The sequence below is a fragment of the Saccostrea echinata genome, unplaced genomic scaffold (genome assembly GCF_033153115.1).
Source record: "Saccostrea echinata isolate AGI-Se365-2 ecotype Australia unplaced genomic scaffold, CSIRO_AGI_Sech_v1 ptg000019l, whole genome shotgun sequence".
Lineage (NCBI taxonomy): Eukaryota > Metazoa > Mollusca > Bivalvia > Ostreida > Ostreidae > Saccostrea > Saccostrea echinata.
Window position 1 is genome coordinate 4,272,607 of NW_026889768.1, and position 21,162 is coordinate 4,293,768.

The 21,162-nt window shown below is 34.0% G+C and overlaps 2 protein-coding genes across 2 annotated transcripts; one reads left to right on the forward strand and one right to left on the reverse strand.

Annotated features, from left to right (window-relative positions):
* Window positions 1–1,015: 1,015 nt before the first annotated feature.
* LOC133189692 (trypsin-1-like) lies at window positions 1,016–5,097 on the forward strand. The gene is made up of 6 exons (XM_061325091.1): window positions 1,016–1,021; window positions 1,442–1,542; window positions 2,015–2,283; window positions 2,842–2,984; window positions 3,716–3,770; window positions 4,944–5,097. Exons 1-6 carry the CDS (start codon window positions 1,016–1,018, stop codon window positions 5,045–5,047), a joined length of 678 nt encoding a protein of 225 aa, XP_061181075.1. The 3' UTR covers window positions 5,048–5,097.
* A 2,132-nt stretch (window positions 5,098–7,229) lies between these two features.
* Window positions 7,230–14,359, reverse strand: LOC133189693 (uncharacterized). The gene is made up of 4 exons (XM_061325092.1): window positions 14,225–14,359; window positions 13,900–14,128; window positions 7,633–7,971; window positions 7,230–7,466 (listed from the first exon to the last, which is right to left on the reverse strand). The coding sequence occupies exons 1-4, from the start codon at window positions 14,357–14,359 to the stop codon at window positions 7,264–7,266; spliced, it is 906 nt and encodes a 301-aa protein (XP_061181076.1). The 3' UTR covers window positions 7,230–7,263.
* Window positions 14,360–21,162: the final 6,803 nt, after the last annotated feature.

Genomic DNA, 21,162 nt, shown 5'->3' on the forward strand with positions numbered 1-21,162 from the left:
AAGGAGGAAATTCTTCAAAATCATATGTCCGTTATAGATAATTTTAATATTCCCAACAATCAAAGTGAATTTGAATTACCATACCTCTACTGGATTCCTAAACTTCATAAAAACCATTACAAACAAAGATACATATAGCGGGTTCCAGTAAATGTTCTACCAAGCCTCTTTTTTTACTCCTCACTAAGATATTAACAGTAGTGAAGGAGAAACTTCAAGAGTACTGTGCAACGATATATTCGAGAAGTGGTGTAAATCAGATGTGGATAATAAAAATTTCCAAGGAACATTTGGAACACTTGAAATTACAGAATTGTACCAAAATCAACAACATAAAAACTTACGACTTTTCAACTTTATATACACTATTCCCCACGATAAATAAAAATCTGATTGAACACACAAGTATTCTGAAGTTTACATTAAAAGATGGTCGAGTTTCTGATTGACAATATCTATGTGGTTTTTGGAGACCATGTTTTCCCACAATCTGTTGGAATTCCCATGGGTATCAATTGTGACCCGTTATTAGCAGGCCTATTTTTATACTCATATGAAGCAGAATTTGTTCAAAATCTTTTACGTGAAAAGAAGAAAACACTTGCTGTGGCCTTCAACGCGACATTTCGAAATATCGACGACGTATTGTCAATTAACAATTGTTATTTTTATTCTTATGTCAAAACGATCTATCCAGGTGAGCTTGAGATAAAAGATACCACAGAGTTTGACACATCTGTTTCATATTTGGACATTTTATTAGAAAAAGACGATAATGTAAATCTAACAACAAAGCTTTATGATAAACTTGATGACTTTAACTTTTCAATCGTCATCTTCCCTTACTTATGCTGGGGTAACGTGTCATTTATCGCATGTTGCCCGTCCCTGTCCTTTAACCTTGTTATTAGCCTTATGATAAGCATTTTAAAAAGCTTCCATTCTTTTTTTAATATTTCCTTCATCAATATTGGCGACATGTATTGAAAAAAAAACAGCTTTACAATTTAGCAATATGTTGGTAAGTTAAGCCCATTTCGAAAAATATTGAAATTTTGACATCGGTGTTTATGCCACAATTAATCATTGTGATACCATGATTTCCTTGACTTTTTCATATGGAATGAAAATGCAGGATTTGATGTTTAAAATGATATATAGTTTGTAATAAAATTATGATAGGTAAGAAAAATAATTAGATTTAAAAATGTAATATATATATTATGAAACACCCTGTATATACATTGTACTTAGTGAAAAGTAGCAATAAAATTTTCCTTCAGTGAATACAGTTTTAGAGTCACGTAAATATTCTTAGGATAATTGAATGAGATGAAATGTGATTAAAATTTCAAAAAAAGAAAAGAAATTCTAAAATTACAACTTAGAAAACTTAGAGGAGCTATGTAAGGTTTTTTTTTTTTTTTTTATATATTTATAGATTAGTTTGGAGTACAATGGTCGCCACATATGCGGTGGAACCCTTGTCAGGAACGACGCCGGAGATTTGGTTGTCGTCACTGCTGCCCATTGTGTTGACGGGTAAAAATGTAGTTCCACACTATAAAACATTTCGAATTTTATTAAGATCTGGAAATAAGTCAGTCGGGAGAAATCTGGTATTAGCTGGTGAAACCTTTTCTAATAGAGAACAAGCTAGGTTATGGAGATTGAGAATATATTTACATGTATTTCAGAGAGAGAGAGAGAGAGAGAGAGAGAGAGAGAGAGAGAGAGATTCTAGGGATGGTAGTATATATTGTACTACAACAGTTAAATTTTGATGTAGATATGTCAAAACTGTCAATTATCAGTAAAAGGTCCATTCTGGTCAGAACCAAGAATTGAATACAGAAGGTTACTGTATAATGCTATTCTAAACACGGCATTATTTTTGGCATTCGAATAAGACGTTTACATCTAGGTACCTTATAGGCACTGGTATGAAATTAAATGCCTATTAATATGAAATGAATTTTTAGGACTTGTTCTTTGACAATTTTATGTTTTGTAGATCTCTAGGAAATCCAAATAACCTTAGAATAAAAGTAGGAGAGATGAGGTTGAGCCAAAATCTCGGACAACGTATGTCTGTCCGAGAAGTCAGAAAACACAGGAGTTATAGCTCAGCAACAATTAACAATGACATTGCCATATTAACATTTAACACTCAACCAGCTGAAAGCAGTTCTGTCATGCCAGCGTGTTTGCCATCCAGAGATCATGGAATCAACGAGTTGGCTTACGTTACTGGCTGGGGTACTACATGTTGTACTTCTGAAGGTAAGAATATTAAAAAGAGGTATTCTAAGAATAAAATAGTGAAATGGTGTTTACATGTAACTAAGTTTTCAAAGATACCCCTGGTGTGTCAAATAAAGCGGTTCAAATTAAGACACTAAGATTAAAGAAATCTTTAAGAAATAGCTTTTTTATGGAATATCTATTGATAATTAATCGAATAACGCATGGTTTCATATCTCATGTGCAAACTTTTAATAGCTCATCGAACATAAATGTTTTGCAAAATTTATGTCAAATTTCCTTTTATTAATTAGTAAGGGATTTCTGTGAAATGTGATTTATTAGTTAAAGTTTGAATCTTTAAAAAAAAAGCGTTTAATAATTTTTTTTTTTCTTTGAAATTGATTTTTTTTTCAAAATACTTAGAATGTAACAATTTTTATTTGAATTTAATTAAAAAACGATAAAATTAGAATAAAATATTTAGATATTAGCAATAATTCTTATGGTCATAGGTTTCGAGAGAATAAACATTGTAATAATATGGTATATAAGATAAGAGGATAGCTTTCACTTTACTTTTTAATAACCTTTCAGGTGGTTCTACGACAGACAGACTGATGGAAGTATCTAAGCCTATTCTGTCTGACACCGCCTGCTCGTCTTTCCTCGGCAGTTCTTACAGGAGTGCCACCATGTTGTGCGCAGGTTACGAGGCAGGTGGCGCTGATGCGTGCCAGGTATTGGATTCAGATAACAATGTTCTATCTTAAGGAAAAAAAATCCCTTAATTCTGTCAAATCTAAATCAATATCTTAAAGGGGAAAACAGGGAAATGCATAAAATATAAAATGACGTAAATGTATATGCAGGTGTATATTTGCAGTAGACCTGTATTTCATCTGCTTTCTCATCAAATGAGAAGATTTTAAATAACCAGTAAATTAAAATCAAGTTATTTATAAATGTTCAAATAAGCAGAACCTAAGTGTGGGAAACAGGGATTTTCCAGGATTGAAATCAAAATTGATGTGGTCTTAATCAACTTTTGTCATTACCACCCTTTCTCTGAAGACGAATAAAGGAAATGATTTCTTTATAATAATTTTCCTTATGAGATTGTTTCGCTTTGTCAAGAACATTGATAGTAGAGGCAACTTGGCGACAGAACTACAGAAAAATAAAGTATGATCGTGTAAAATCTCATGAAAAACCATACAAACAGAAAAGACAATTGTTTAATACAATGTTAAATTGAGTTTGTTCATATCATGGACGATGTGATAGGATGAGGACACAACATGATCAAAATTTTAAAAGGAGATTATGAGAACAGTCTTTCATTTTCGTTGAAATAATGTGAACGTAAAATTTTCATAACTAATAGGCGTAAAGTTATTCTATAAAACACATCTAAGTACAACACTGTATTGTATTCATTTAATTCACATTTATCATACATTTTATTTAGGGAGACTCCGGTGGACCTTTTGTTGCTCAAAGAAATGGTGTCTGGGAACTGGCGGGTAGGTTTCACTTTCTGATTCGGTGAATATATATCTAAATGAATACTCAACTTACAGCATACGGAAAAAATGAACTGTATAGTTGAATCCACGCTTTTCAAAAGTTTTGTCCCTTGGCCACCATCTTTGTGAAAAACCCATAGAATCCTCACAGTAGCCTTTGTAGTTTTGTGGGTTTTAATTTTGTCATTTGACTTTAAAAATCTTTGCATCTTGTATATTGATTGCTCCAGGATGTGGCATAAATGTCTGAGAACGAAGCCTACGTCTATATCGACAATATGTCGATATCGTATTGACGTGGATATCGATCCTGATCAGTACTATGAACTTAGAAATACTGAATACCATATATAAGATTAGGTGCTATGTCGATGTCATCGATATCAACAATACCTTTCCGATATCGTATCGATATCGATCCTGATTTGTACAATTTAATTTAAAGTTGAGGTATAACATAATTTTACAAGGTCACAAACGATGTCGATATTGATTCATTAGTGGCATGAATATGTAAATAAATAACAAAAGGATGACAAACAAAGGGTTAGGGGTTGTTGTTGTCAGGGATTAGGGTTGGAGTAAGGTTTTGGGTTGGGGTGAAAGTAAGTAAAAACATTATGTTTTTAGCAATCATGATTCGATATCGATACGATAACGTCTATATCGACAGTAGGGCAAACGTAATAATCAAAAAGTACATAGACACAAGTATTGCATAAAAAATACAGCCACATGAGTGATGATGAAAATTATTCGATATCGATACGATATCGTCTATATCGATGGCAAGTACAATTTTTGTTAATATCGATACGATATCGTGAATATTGGCAGTCAGGAAAACTTCGTAAAACAGAAATTATTCTAATATACACACAATTATAAAGAAATATTGCAGCTAACTATAAAAAAATAATCTGTTGATAACTACATCGTGTCTTGGACACAACTCGGATATTGCTATGTTGAAAGAAAAACAAATCAAACACAGTGGATTTATCGGGGGAGCATGCCCAAATATTTAGTTGCAAACATGATTTAGTAAAGGAAAAATGTGTTTCTGTCCCTTTTGAACTTTTGGTTGACCCCACAAAGGGACACAACTTTTGCAAAATGTGGATTAGACTATTAGACACTATGAATTCTGAATGTGTTTATATGTTTTAGGCGTGGTCAGCTGGGGATATGGGTGCGCTAGACCAGAACTTCCAGGAGTATATGCTGATGTCTGGAATTTTGTAAGCTGGATTAAAGCCAACTGGAGCACGTGAACATATATAAAATACTCCAGTAATGAATAAATGAGATATATATACCTTGATTGCTATTATGTCTTAAATGTTTATGTGGGTTTATTAAGTCTTAGCCTTATCAAACGTGAATATTAGGATTCATATTTATTGTCACATATGGTCTTTTAAATACACTGTATACTAGTACATGTATCATTCTTGAAAAGGAACACTACTTTTTCCCCTCAGGTGAGATAAAATGTTTTTGCAAATCAAATATTATTATCTAACCAGAACTTATTTTACAATAATAAAAGTGCTTTTAGCTCCACCTTCAAATCTTATTTACATTCTCCTAACATCTTACAACGTAGAGTACATGGAGTATATATATATATATATATATATATATATATATATATATATATATATATATATATATATATATATATATATATATATATATATATATATATATATATATATATATATATATATATATATATTTGTAGGGAAATTATACTTAAGTTGGTTTTGAACTTATTAAAAAAAAATTAAATCATAAAAATATATTGAATTAACTCCGAAAATCAATTGGTCAATTGGATAGCAATTTTTGTTTATACATGTATAATATGTGATTTACATATAATCAATGCTTATAGCCAGTAATATCAGTTCCTTTTATTTGAACGTTCAAATCCTTTATATAAGGAACATGTTTCTCGACTTATAGAGTCATTATGCCAGCTAATACAATCATTCATTAAGTCAAATGCTGACTGACTTTTATCATACTAATTGTTAGGCCATTATTTACACACTGAATTGTCGACGGATTTTTCCGTTATTTCCCGATCATGACAAGGAGCACACGGCGGGTGTGACCGGTCGGCAGGGGATGCTCATTTCTCCATGGCACCTGATCCCACCTCTGATGTCTTAGGGGTCCGTGTTTGCTCTGCTCCTATTTTGTAATGTTTAATGGACTTTTGAGCTCGAATACTGTTCGTTATCTCCATATATTTCATATAATGTAAAGAAAATATTCTTACTTTAACAAAAATTTAAACTTTTTTTGTCTGCTCATAACCTACCATCAGAATATGTTAACTTATCCCCATACTATTATAACTATAGAAGACAGATACATGTATTTGCCATATTTAAAATGAACAACACAAACGTTGTTTCAGGTAAATGTCTGCACTTTATTTATTTATTCAAAAAAATTACTAACACATAAAACAATTTTATCCTTGTCTTTTTTTGACTCGAATAGACTCTCCCATATGCACAAATAATTGATAATAGTACAGTTATGTATCAAGGTTTTAAAGGAATACATATATAGCAACAACATACACCAGTATAATATGGTGCGTTTGTCTCCCAAAATATTATAAGCAAGAGCACGTTCTGTGTACGTGTTAAACTAAGGGAGGCTACTGACAAATGTGTAAATGTTACAGGGATTTAAACAGTCTCCTGTAAAGTCAGCATTTTGCAAATCTATGGTCATTACAATAACATTGTTTGCAAAATACATGTACAGCCTATCGTTTGGCTGGATTTTGACTGACATATTTCATATCAATAGGCAAGCCATTGTTTTCACACTAGTTATACGGATTACTCCGTTAACCTGATCAATGCAGAGGGCTCACGACAGGTGCGACTGATCGACGGGATACTTCCTCACCTAATAACCTGATCCAATTCTGGTATTTTCAGGGGTCCGTGTTTTTGCCCTGTCTTGATTTTTATTGTTTACAAACAGAAATTGATCACTATCTTCACGTTTCTTTATATATTACATTATTGGACTTGAACAGAACTGTTTGTTTACATCAAACATTTTATTTTGACTAATTAGGAATTGGGAACCGTTTTCAGTACGCGTTTTTTTTTTAAATTAATGAACATACTTTGAAGTGATTAAATAAAAGACATACTTTAAATTGATTAGATAGAAATATTATTACAATCAATTGTAATCAAAGTAGAGATTCGAAATGATAAGAATTAAAAAAAAAAATATAAGATTTTTGAAACAATGACCTACTTAAGATATTTTCTGTTTAGTGTTTTCCTGGTTTGCACAGATAGATACTAGGCCTACTTCAGTTAGTGTGTTTGGTCAAGTTTTTCTTTGAAATTATAATGTTAATCTGGATGGCGATTAATTGTTGGATTGAAGTGAAATCTGGGCAGTGTTGCTGAAATCTTTTGTCCTGCTGTCAATATGAAGCATGTCATATGAATTGGTCGTTTACGACTTTTTGGACCATTTTCTTCATCAATTCGTACCGTTTCGGTGGAGCAAAGTTTTTAGATTGTTCGTATTTGTTTTCTAACTGAGAGACAGTGTCTGATACTAGAGAGCACCGCCCCTTCAATCCGTTCACCTGGTGACGTAATTGTTCAACTTCTGATTCTATCTGTTCTAATGACATGTCTGAAATAATGAAAAATGTGTTCAAGAAAATGACATGAAATATTTCCGCAGACCTTAATGTTTTATCTTCTATAAGTATGTAAAAATAATTGATTAAATAAGTGCGTGTGATATAAAATTTACTATGTGATGATAACTTAATTCTATGAAATCAAACAAAACAAACCATCTAAATCTGCCTTTCTCCTAGTTAGTTCTAAAGTATAGGACAATTCTTTATAACCATTGGCAAGGCTTCGAATTCCAGTCATCGATATAGATCCAGGTACTTTATCTTCATTTAGTTTAAAATGGAGAATTGTTCTTTTTATCATGCCTTTAAGTAAACCATACCGCCTTAAAGGGTCAAAATCTTTAGATCTTTCATAGTCCTGTTGTAGAGTGTACACAACTTGTCTGACATGCTTGTATTCACGCTGAAGTGAGTTCAGTTCCATACACAGTTGTTCGTGAGTTTTTCTGATGTTCTCTTTGTCTTGTCCTCTCTCCTGATTAAGGCTTTTTCCTACAATAAATATTAATGATTATGCAATCAAAATAAAAATATGTAGTTTAACCAAAGATTGTTCATCCTCAGTCTGTAATCCGTAGTCCATTGTCTATAAACGGTTCATATTCCATTTTCTTCTCCTGAACCAGCCAATTTTAGCCAAATTCTGCACAAAGTAAATCTGAATACAGGGACTGCTTGTGTATCACTTTGACTAATTACAATTACAGAATTTCTTTTTGTAGGATATGATTTAAGTATATTTAGAAAATTTGTCTTAATTCCCATGTAAAACTTAAACTCCCTCTCTGTCCTCATCTAAGCTTAGAAATCCCAATCACCGTTGTTCTTAAAGAGATCATGCCTGGAGCTAGGATGGTCCAACAAAAGGGTTTCAAATTTCATAGAAGAATATGTGGGAACGTTTGGAAGAAAAAACAGCAAGGCTGTGATTGCATTCAATTTATAATCAAGGCACACATTGTTTTAGATACATCATATTGAGTTTTGTTATGATAGGCTAAAATCATAAAAGGGGCTCGAAGACTTTATGGAATGTTTGAAAGGGCATCTACAAAATCAAGACTGTTTTTAGTCAAATCAATGTGAAAAATCCCCAAATATCCCCATTATACAAATATAATGTCTTAGAGATACAAATTCTAAGCATTAATGTGTAAATGTTTCCCTAAACAGGTACGTTTTAAGGTCAGATGACACGTCCATCAATGATAGATAATTTTCCCAGGATTTTTAAGTATTGCTGGTTGAACAAGTTTTATTTTCCCACAAAAATTTAAGGTACCTTACCAGACATTTGTGCAAGATTCGAGAAATTGGTATTTCTTAAATAATCCTATTTGAAATCTCAAATTTGTTGAAATCTAATTTTGGTAAACATATTTTTTGCCATTTTGAGAACAGTTTTAGAAATCACAAAATGATAATAATTGAAAATAATTTTGGTGCATTACGCAAATGCAAAACCAGTTATTCTAGGAAGATGTTGTCAGATCTTAAACAGCCAAATTTGTTTATTCGTCAGATTCAAATTTGTTTCAGTTCAGTCCACTTAGATTAGGGTTTGCTTGATAAAATAACGATGTTTTTACTTTCAAAAACCGTTTTTTTTTTTTTACTTTCAAAAACCCCTCTCCAGCCTAACAACATTTAATGATGGATTCTTCTCATGTTATGTGTATTTAAAATTATTGACATTGCTTAAGTTTCAAGAAGACAATTTCCTAAGTGATAGGATCAATTACATTAAAATTAAAATCGTCCGTCTTATTTTAGTAGAAAATTTAGTACAATGTCATTATCATTTTCCTCGACATTAAGTTTAAAATATTACTGCAGCCAATCGTGTGATAACCTACTTTTATTTTTAAACATTTTATGTAGAAGATTACGCCAGACAATGGGCTAAATATGAAAAAAGACCTTGTCACTTTGTCAGAATGGATTAAATGCATCAGATGGATGTTGAAAGGGCGCATTAAACGATTGAGGTGCAATATGAAAACCATCTATCTTCTGTCTTTGACAATGCAGAAGTGAAACAAGAATTAGATAGATTACACGATCAGTGTGTAATGGTCCCCGCTGACAAAGCAGGTAACAACATCTTTTTTGTTTGTAAGGCTCATTATTTGAATTGTATTTTAGAGGAACTAGGATTTAATTCTGCAAGTGGTAATCCAACTTATACCTATAGTTTCTTTCAAAGGAGGAAATTCTTCAAAACCATATTATGTCAGTTCTAAATATTTTTAATATTCCCAACAATCAAAATGAATTGAATTACCATACCTATACTGGATTCCAAAACTCCGTAAAAATCCTTACAAACAAAGATACATAGCGGGTTCCAGTATATATTCTACTAAGCCTCAATCTTCACTCCTTTGAAATCACGAAAGTTTAACAAAATCAATAACATCAAAACGTACGACTTTTCAACAATTATACAACCATTCCCCACAATGAATTAAAGTCCAGGCTTTATGACATCATAGACAATTGCTTTTTCAATATAAAAATTCGTAAATATCCTAACCTTCTCATTGGTCATTTGCAAAATTATTTTGTTAAAAAAGCATTCTGATCACGCATTTGTATTCATATGGAGAGCAGAATTTATTCAAAATCTTATAGATGAGAAAAAGAAATCTCTTGCTGTGGCCTTCAACTCGAAATTTAAATATATCGATGACGTAATATCAATTAACAATAGTTATTTTCATTCATATGTCGACTCGATATATACCTCAGTGAACTTGAAATAAAAGATACCACAGAGTCTGACACATCTGTTTCATATTTGGATATTTTACTGGAAAAGGACGTTAATGGTAATTTAACAACAAAACTATATGATAAACTTGATGACTTTAACTTCCCAATCGTCAACTTCCCTTACTTAGAGAAACTATGATCAGAAAAGCTCTGAGCTAACAATCGTGAATTCTTGCTTTTCAGGGTAATTTATTCCTCCTGTAGAGGGCTGTCCTACATGTTTGGAGAAATTCTTTATGACTGAAATATATAATACATGTACCATCCTGATAGAGCTGTTACACACACAGAAACTATATGTAGCAATCAGATGAGTATTTACAGTCACGGTAGCTCAGTCGGTAGAGCGCTCGAAGCGCTCGCTCCGTGATTGAAGGGTCGTGTGTTCAAATCACGGCCGCGACTGACATATGTCGATAAAAAATAGGTAGCAACTGTTCCTTCGCCAAACGCTCGACACTTTGAAGTGACAGTTGCAGGTCCTATTGATGAGACCTTAAAAACCGAGGTCCCGTGTCACGGTAGGCGTTTGCATGAAAAAGAATACTCACTGCTCAATGGCCTTGACTGCTGAGGTATAAATTTGAAGCCCTTCACCAGGATATGGTGACATCTCTTTATGAGTGAAAAATTCTCGAACGGGACGTAAAACAACATACAATCAATCAATCAATCAGATGTGTGTTTAATTAACATTTTATTCTCTATTTCAAACATGGTAATAAAGAATAACTCCAGAATAAACCCAGTAAAGCCTTTTTCAGGTGAGCATATGTCTTCATATAGAAAATTTTCATTTAAAGCCCCCCACCCCCACTCACCCCCACCCATTTAGTTTGTTTGTTTGTTTGTTTTTTTTTGGCACGTCAATTTTGTTCCCAACCCCACCCCAATACCCCCACCACTTCCCAAATCAATCCACACTTTGAAAAACAATGCTAAAGGCCTGGATTGTTTTGTGTTGTTAAACATTGTACTCATTTTGCACTGTTAAAAATCTACTTTCAAAACATGTAAAATGTACACAAATGACCACACTTAAAATCATCAAAATCAACAAGCTATTTTCATTTCATTAATCAAATTTTGAGCAGTAAGTTTAACATAGCATTGCTCTCATTCTTTGCAAAAATTGTATGCAAATATATTCATAAACAAATAAAAAGAATCTGAATGGTGGCACAGAAAGCTATCAACAATGACACAAAAATGTGGATTTTTTAGTTCTTTTGAAGTTCGAACAGTCTGAGATTAGATAATAAGTTATGGCTTTGAAATAAAAATGTGTTTACATCATGAAAATTAAGTCACATAATATTGTTGCTAATTGTATAAAATATTGGAAGAATTGAATACATCAACCCAATTAACATGTAATAAACGTTAGAATTGTCTACTCTGAATAATTAATGGGGCAACTTGTTTGCTTAAAACACTAGATTTACAGGAGAAAGGCCTTTTTCTCACACAGAAGATGGTGTTAAAAATGAAATTTAGTCATATTTAGTATCGTAAATAATGGATATAGGATGACACTTTTTTCTTGGAGGCGCTGATCTTTTCCCATCCATCAGAACCACCTTTTATGAATCAAGTTTAGAATTTGTCAAAGTTATAAAAAAAGAGAAAACAAAAACAAATTTCAATCCAGAAAAGTGCCACATGAAGATGTTTCAGTTTGCAAGTTACAAAAAACATAGGTAATCAAAGATTACAGAGCTCACCTCAACAAATGTAACCTTTAAGTAAAGCAAAGTCCCACACTAAATTAACAATCAAGTAGTGTGCATCACTAGATGCAACATTTATGCAATTTTGGTCGGATAGGACTTACAGTTACTTGCAAATGGACTTGTTCTAACTTTAAACTAGTCACCCATCTGGAAAATGTAGGTCATATCCAATATCCGAAGCAACTCTAGTAGTGTGCATACCTTGATGCAACATTCATGGAAGTTTGGTTCAGATAAACCTCATAGTTTCTAAGTTTCTTGGGAAATGGATCAAAAACTTTAACCTGGTCGCTCATCTGGGGGGTCATGATTTGAACAAACTTCATATTACAATACCTAAGGTTGCTTCTGTATAAATATGACTAATAATGGCTTAGTTGTTCTTGAGAAGAAGATTTCAAAGATATTTCCTACGTAATGTGTATGATCAGGTTCCTACAAGGGATTAATGATTTCTTTTACTCTGTCTGATTTAAGACTGGAATGACTATTAAGACAACTATGTCTGAGGGTATATCACATAGTACTTAAATTTTCTCTTATCTAGAGATGGGGACGGGGTAAGGTATTACTTACACTGTGTTTCTCCCCTAGGATCCTATTGATAGATAAGAACCAGTTGTCTCAATCTTCTACAGATTTACTACACCCAGAACTTAACATCAATTCCTTAGGATACTTGCCACTGATGCTTATACCTTTTATTCTTTTATTTTGCCATTACCCTAATTTAACTTCTTTCTTGATGACTCAGCTGCCAACTTCTTCAGCTAGCTTCTAAAAGCCTTACTTTCCCATAGCTTTGCCTTCTATACCCTTTGGTTTGGCTAGTCCATTCCAAGGGTTGTCAGGTCATTCCACGATTTGAAGTCTGTAATGCGTTTACTCAAATACCCCTTTACCATACACCTATATATCCCTATGTAAAATTCAAGCCACTGTTGTGATCCCGCCTTTCCCCCAGGAGTCATGATTTAAACATACTTGAATCTACACTACCTGAGGATACTTCTATATTAATATGACTAGTAATGGCTTAGCTATTCTTGAGAAGAAGATTTTTAAAGATATTTCCTATAGATTCCTACGGTAAACTTTGACCCCCTGCTGTGGACCTGCCCTACCCCCAGGCTTCATGATTGGAACAAACTTGAATCTATATTACCCGAGGATACTTCTATTATAATATGACTAATCATGGCTTTGCTGTTCTCGAGAAGAACATTTTAAAAGACATTTTTTATATATTCCTATGTAGGCCCTGCCCTACACCCAGGGGTTATGATATAACATCAATTATTCAAGAGTTATGAACAAGGTTAACATTTGATAAATTTTGGCAAAAATGTGTCGAAGTCCAAGGTCAAGAGGTCAAATATGTTGGTACCCAAAGAAAGGTTTTGTCGCATGTGAAATGTGAAAATCATAGCTGCACCTAATCAAATGTTATGGGCAAAGTTGAGGTTTTTGCAGACAGACGGACGGACAAAGCATAACTATATACCCCGAAATCTTCGGTATAAAGAAACTCAAACATTAAATTTTGCAATTTATTCAGAATTTCACATTGCATACAAAAATACCTTTATTATTGTTTGATCTTATGCCATGGTCTGAATGATATAGTATCCAAAATTATACATGACATGACTTTCAAAAGACTAAAATTTTCAAAATGCTTCACCATTATATTCTTCATTTGTGTAGAAAAAACCCCACATTTCTTTCATTTGATTCAATCAGCTTTAGTGCCTTTTTCCTAAAGCAATTTCTACTCTCTTTTCTTCAGCGTAGATTCAATTGAGGCAATGCAGTTGTGGATTCCCCTAGAGGTCTCGACTGAGAGTAAACTAATTGATGGGGTCATGTGAATCACTTCATCTAAACAAGATACAACAATTGAAAGACTTACTGTTTGTACAGACAGTGGTTGTTTTTTTCCTCATAGGACGGATCTGTACCAAAGTTTTCAATGGTGACTGACAAATGGGGCAACTAGAAGCCTGGTATCGGAGGGACTCGGCACAGTTACTACATAAACACAAGTGGCGACATGGAAGTATGAGAGTGTCACGAATATCTGACATACAGTTCACACACTCTGCTTCACTGTCTTTCATCTCATCATGTGGTTCTTCCAGCTAAAAGATAAATAAAACTTCCCATGATGAAAGCACTGTCTATTAATAAATATATTGCATTTGAAATCACGTCATCTACTCCTTGTTGTAATTTACCTTTGATCGGTCTATCTCCTTCAGAAGATAGAGGAGTCCATCCACAAACTGTTTCTGCTTTAATGCTTTTATCATGTAGCCTCCATCCACTGAGCTCTTCTCCACCACAGCATAAGTCAATTGCAAAAATGACATGGATGATCTGGTCAAAAAGCAACAACATGAACAACGAATCATATGACACAGCATAGGTCTAGTGACAATGCATGGATGATCTAGTCAAAAAGCATCAGCATGACCGACAAATCATATGACACAGCATAGGCCTAGTGACAATTACATGAAGATCTACGTAGTCACAAAACATAAGCATGAACAAAGTCACGTCCTTGTCACTTGATCTATGTTGTGTCACATGACATGTCATATGACACAATATAAGTCAAGTGACAATAACATATGGATGATCTAGTCAAAAGTCAACCATATTAATGAATAGTCCTATAAAAATGGACTATCACATTTCTAAAATCAAATATTGTAGAGAATTACGCCAGGCGTTGGGCCGGACATGAAAAAGAAGACCTTGACACTTTGTCAGAATGGATTAAATGTATCAGATATATATTAAAATCTCGCATTAAGCGATTGAGGGGTAATATGAAAACCATCTATCCTTCTATATTCAATAATTCAGAAGTGAAAAAAGAATTAGATAGATTACACGATCAGTACGTACTGGTCCCTGCTGACAAAGCAGGTAACAACATTATCTTTGTTTGTAAGGCTCATTATATAAATTGTATTTTAGAGGAACTGGGATTTAATTCTACAAGTGATAATCCAACTTATACCCATAGCTCCCTTTCTAAGGAGGAAATTCTTCAAAATCTTATGTCAGTTTTGAATATTTATAATAATCCCAAAAACCAAAATGAATTTGAATTACCATATCTATATTGGATTCCGAAACTTCATAAAAATCCTTACAAACAAAGATACATAGCGGGTTCCAGTAAATGTTCAATCAAGCCTCTTTCTTTACTCCTCACTAAGATATTAACAGTAGTGAAGCAGAAACTTCAAGAGTACTGTGCAACAGTATATTTGAGAAGTGGTGTAAATCAGCTGTGGATACTAAAAAATCAAAAGGAACTTTAAGAACATTTGAAATCACAAAAAATAACCAAAATCAACAACATAAAAACTTACGACTTTTCAACTTTATATACTATTCCCCACGATGAATTAAAGCCCAGACTTTCTGACATCGTTGACAGCTGCTTTTTCAATAAAAATGAACTCTTAAATTTACTTACTTTGTCATTTGCAAAATTACTTTATTAAAAACAATCTGATTGTACACACAAGTACTTTGAAGTTGAAATTAAAAAGAGGCTCGAAATTCTGATTGACAATATCTATGTGGTTTTGGGAGACCAGGTCTTCCAACAATCTATTGGAATTCCCATGGGTACCAATTGCGCCCCGTTATTAGCAGACCTATTTTTGTATTCATATTAAGCAGGATTTGTCCAAAATTTTTTACGTGAAAAGAAGAAAACACTTGCTGTGACCTTCAACTGGACATTTAGATATATCGACGAGGTATTGTCAATTAACAATGGTTATTTCCATTCTTATGTCGACACGATATATCCTGGTGAGCTTGAGATAAAAGCTACCACAGAATCTGACACATCTGTTTCATATTTCGATATTTTATTAGAAAAAGATGTTAATGGTAATCTAACAACAAAGCTTTATGATAAACGTGATAACTTTAACATTTCAATAGTCATCTTCCCTTACTTTTGCAGCAATATACCCTTAGATACTTACATTATAAATACTTAAAGGATCCATCTTCTTTCACAACCAAAGAACGAGGGCGCTTTTGATATGGTTTTTGCAGGAATCTGGGCCCAGTTGAAAAGTGAAAATGTTATTAATGTGACATGTGATATTTTAGCATTCTATTAATGAATCAAAATCTTGTGATATAGGAAAGGTCAATTTAATCCCGATATTGTGTTTGATTTGCTAAAATATGCCTTGAAATATGGCTAGATGAATCATTTGGTACAAAATGTTATATTTTTAGAAACGTTATTAATATACACATGTAAATTAACAATCCCTGAGTCATCGCTCGCATTTTAAAAAGGGATTTTTGTGCATTTTAATTAAAGAAACCAGCGTATATATGAAAATAATGGAGTGATGACCTAGAGACCATTAAAAATGAACTTTTTCCATAAAAATCACATGTGAATGTTTTGCTTCATAATCATTTAAAAACTCAAAAAAGATATATATAGCGACGATTGCGCAGCGGGATGATAACTGTCAGTGATTCAGTGACGGTGAGGAATAGATATGTTTTGGTTCGATCCTTGCTTGGGGAGTTTATAATTATTCATCTAGGCATTTTTTCTCTCTTTACTGATTTTTTTGATATTTAAAACAAGAGACCCAAGGGCCTTAACGGTCACCCGAGTATAATGTAACGATCCATAGATAAAAACAAAATAAGCTGATAAATAAAGCTATGTTGCCCAAAAGCAAGAGAAATAAGATAATCAGGGATCAGGAAAATATTAAGTACTCAATAACAAATTTTAAAAAAAAAATGATCAATTTATTTGCCTGTACTTTCCCTAAATGTGTCACTATCCACTTAGGGACTAAACAAAACAATTGTTCTAGAGCACTATCAGTTTCTCTCGCATTGGCCTCTCTTGGTCTTTAAAGATTATTTATTGTACAGAAATATGGTATTCTTGTCCCATTTTCATTTATCTATTATTTAAAACTTTTCCTGACCATTAGAATCTATGAAAGTACTTTTGTATTAAATATTATAATTTTTTTTGTATAATTCTGTTATTCAATTGACCTTTTAAGTTGCATTATTTACATTGATTAACTATTATAGGTGAATAGCCAAGGGGAATTACTTTTTTTCAGTAGAAATTAATAAATTCACCAAAGGGTACACGATTTCAAAAAATGGTAAAAGCGCCCCTGCTTATTACAACTTATATACTCTACTTGCCTCCTAGATGCCCAGGAGCAGAGACGAAGATTTTCAAGGAAATAATCCATTTTCACTAAAGATTCAATATAGCCCCACCTTAATACCTAAGCCCCTGACCCAGAGGCCAAGATAATCACAGTTTTGCAAGAGTAGCCTTGCTCATCATAACTATATGCTTGGTTTATCTGCTAAGTTCACAGGGACAATGTAAATTTCAAAGAAATGCGCTTTCACTATATAATCAATAGAGCCCCGTCCTACAATGTAACACCAGAACCTCTGACCCTGGGGCTACTTTCACAATTTTGGAAGAGGCGTCCTTGATCATCATAACTACATACATGTATTTAGGTCACCTGAGTCACTCAGGTGACCTATTGCTATCCGTTTTTGTCTGTCGTCGTGTGTTGTGTGTTTACATTTGAACATTTTTAGCTTCTTCTCTGAAACCGCTTAACCAATTTCAATCAAATTTGGCATATAGCATCTATGGGTAAAGGGGAATAAAAATTGTGAATTTCATGGTCTCTGCTCCCCTGCGGCCTGAGAGATGGGGCTAAAACCAACCAAAATTAATGCAATCTTTAAAAATCTTCTTCTTTACTCCTGGACATCAAGCAGTCAAACTGGTGGATGAATGTAATATTAAGCATTTTGAGAACATTTAAAAAACTTTTTCTAGATATATGTACATGTATTCCCATGCTAACTTTTTTGCATACAAAGAGGTGCCAAATGAGACATCTGGATTTTCTCCCTTTGAATTGCTGTATGATAGGCATGTTAGAGGACCCTTAGCAATCTTGAAAGAACTGTGGGAGGAACCCACAGTGCAACGGGCTTCAGTATGGAGCTATATCCTGGAGATGAGGGAGAGAATGCAAAATATTAGAGATTTGGTTAAAGAATCAGAGGAAAAGCGAGCACACGTACAGTTGAGGTAGGGCAGAAAGTTCTTGTTCTTCTTGCAACCAGCAGCTCTAAGTCGATGGCACAGTGAAAAGGTCGGTATGAATGAAATATGGAGATAACGAACAGTATTCAAACTCAGAGTCAATTAAAACGATACAAATAGGTAGCAGAGCAAACACGAACCTCGAAAGTGGTGAAAAAGGTAAGTCCAATTGAATACAAAGTTAAAAATATCAAAGACTAAGGAACCCGTTTATCATATCAACATGTTGAAAGAGTGGTTTAGCAGAGATTCGGAAGAGAAACTTCTGAAAAGCAATGAAGTTTTGGAATGTATGGATGTAAAATCAAGTTTTTTGCAGATGTTTCTAATAAGGACGATTATGCCACCTTTAGAACCTCAATTCTTCAACAGACAGAATCGTCAAAGAATGTTGAGTTATCGCCAGAACTGTCGGAAGAACAGCAAAAGAACAGCAAAACAGCTAAGAAGGTTAGTAGAAGAATTTGAGAATTTATTTTCATATGTTCCAAAGAAAACATCCTACATCCAGCACACTATAAAAACAACAACCGAGGAACCAATCCAGAAGAAACATCTTTTCCATTCCGTATGCGCTACAGGAAAAGGTAAAAACAGAAATCAAACAGATGAAAGAGATGGGAATCAAACAGGACACGGATAGCCCTTACGCAGTGCCTATCATCTTAACGAAAAGAACGACGAAACCCTTAGATTCTGCGTGGATTATAGGGATCTGAATAAGGTAACTGTGTTTGATCCTCTGCCAAAGCCGAGAATTGGTGATATTTTTTGATATGAAAATTATGCGGAAACTTTTATTGATTATATAGGTGTTTACAGCGATTCTTGAAAGGATCACCTGGTATATCTGAATGAAATTTTTACAGATTTTACAGATTTGCAGAAAGAAAGCTTACCGTTTAAGTGTAAATTTGTTTCTGTGAGGTCTGTTTGTTATGAAATTCCGAATAATAATTAAGTGGTAGAAATGCATAATGAATAAAAAATGAAAAGTTGTTCAACTGTTAAAGTTGTTTTGAATACGATACATCCATATTTTGCACCGCGCCGTGCAGCACAGCTAGCCTACCCTGCAGAAATCATCGGCATCATCACGCGACAAAGATTCAGGGTATCAGCTTGCGGTTCATCTTGAGATCTAATAATAATACAAATAGGCCTTTATCTTCATTTTGATGACAATAAATTCTAACTTCATAACACCGATGAATCAGTTTCATGAATAAATGCTCTAAAATTTCTATTTATCTATTATTATTATTTTTTGTAATTTTACTTATTTATTTATTGCGTGGACCCTGAGGTCCACGCAGAAAATATACAAACGAGGTTAAACCGGGTGTCATGGGCTTACATCAGTTTACACATGCGCGAGAATGCTAATCATTCGTCACTAGCGACAACTTGCCCTTAGGACAATTCGCCATATTCGGATTAGAATTTATGGTGGTATATTTCTGCCATCACTTCTCAGATGTTTAAGTTGACTTGTCAGATATTTATGCCAGCTAGAAAGATAATTATGTCTACTTTCAGATAAAAATTATCACGACCAGGAACTCGGTATCTTATTACAGCATGTTCAGTCGACACACTGATTTCTACCTGTATCTCATGCCGACAAGCTGTCATTCCCTACAAACTTTCAAAGGTATGCCTAAGGGTCTAGCCACCAGAATCCGCCGCATCTTATCATCCTCTGCTTCATACCAGGAAGATTGATTGATTGATTGATTGTATGTTGTTTTACGTCCCATTCGAGAATTTTTCACTCACAAGAGACGTCACCATATACAGGTTAAGGGCTTCAAATTTTGACCTTACTCGGCACTCGGGGCCATTGAGCAGTGAGGGATCTTTATGCTGCCAACGCCTGCCGTGACACGGGGCCTCGGTTTTTAAGGTCTCATCCGAAGGACCCGCAACTTTCACTTCAAAATGCCGAGCGCGTGGCGAAGGAACAGTTGCTACCCATTTTTATCGACTTGGGTCAGTCGCGGTCGAGATTCGAACAATCTCCCGATCACGGAGCGAGCGCTCTACCGACTGAGCTACCGTGAACGGTCATACCAGGAAGAGAGCAATCTCCTAAAGTCCCACTTGTGCATGAGAGGCTACAAAGCCCCTACTGTACAAACTGCTATTGATGACATGGCAGGACATGACAGACAAAACCTTTCACAATAAAAAGAAAAAAATATAGTAGCAGCAGGGTTCCAATGGTAACAACCTGTCCTGAAGGTCCCGAAGGAGAGCCGCTCCACTTTACTTCTTAAGCTGCATATGTAGGACTTTTTCTACCAGCTTAACAGGGGTCCGCGTTTTCTCGGGGGGGGGGGGGGGCAAGGTCACTTTTACTTGCTTTACTATATACATTAAATATATCTGCAAATTCCAGGAGGTTCCAGAACACACACCTGACCCCCTCTAGATCCGCGCATGGAGAGGGCGTCATTTTGATGTACATGTAGTGATAAATGGGGGAAATATTAGATACTAGACTTATTATTTTGTTGATCCTAATCATACTATTTTTCTTGCCATTGGGCAACAAAGCTTCATTTATCAGTTTATGGATCCTATAAATTGTTGTACTCAGGTGATCGTTAGGGCCCTTGTACATCTTGTAGATATGGAAAAAAAACAATGGAAAAAGGAAATTCTACACAAGATTCTGAATTTTATAAGCAGTTGTGCAGTTGCACATCAGTCAAACGTGAGGACACTTTCCAGAACTGTCAGAAGATAGACATTTCATTTATTTTCATTTGTTGTTTCTGTAAAAATTTACTTTAATTTGTTTTGTTATTTAAATTTTGTTTAAATTTAGTTTTCGTTGTTTCTTTCATTCATGCAGGTTCTAAAAGGTGTATAACTCACATCTCAACAGTACTATGGTAAACATTGTGTGAGATAAAAAAAGGGGAAATTCTACTATGGTAACATTGTGTGAAATAGAGGAGAAATTGTACTATGTAAAACATTGTGTAAGATTCCGGT

Bases quoted from the DNA above. Each gene is read 5' to 3' on its own strand.
- LOC133189692 (XM_061325091.1), top strand. The intron at 1,543-2,014 runs GTAAAAATGTAG...TATGTTTTGTAG, and splicing joins GCTGCCCATTGTGTTGACGG to ATCTCTAGGAAATCCAAATA. The intron at 2,284-2,841 runs GTAAGAATATTA...ATAACCTTTCAG, and splicing joins TACATGTTGTACTTCTGAAG to GTGGTTCTACGACAGACAGA.
- LOC133189693 (XM_061325092.1), bottom strand. From the start codon at position 14,359: ATGTCATTTTTGCAATTGACTTATGCTGTGGTGGAGAAGAGCTCAGTG. The intron at 7,972-13,899 runs GTAAGTCTTTCA...TATTTATTGTAG, and splicing joins AACCACTGTCTGTACAAACA to GAAAAAGCCTTAATCAGGAG. The intron at 7,467-7,632 runs GTTTGTTTTGTT...TCATTATTTCAG, and splicing joins GAGAAAGGCAGATTTAGATG to ACATGTCATTAGAACAGATA.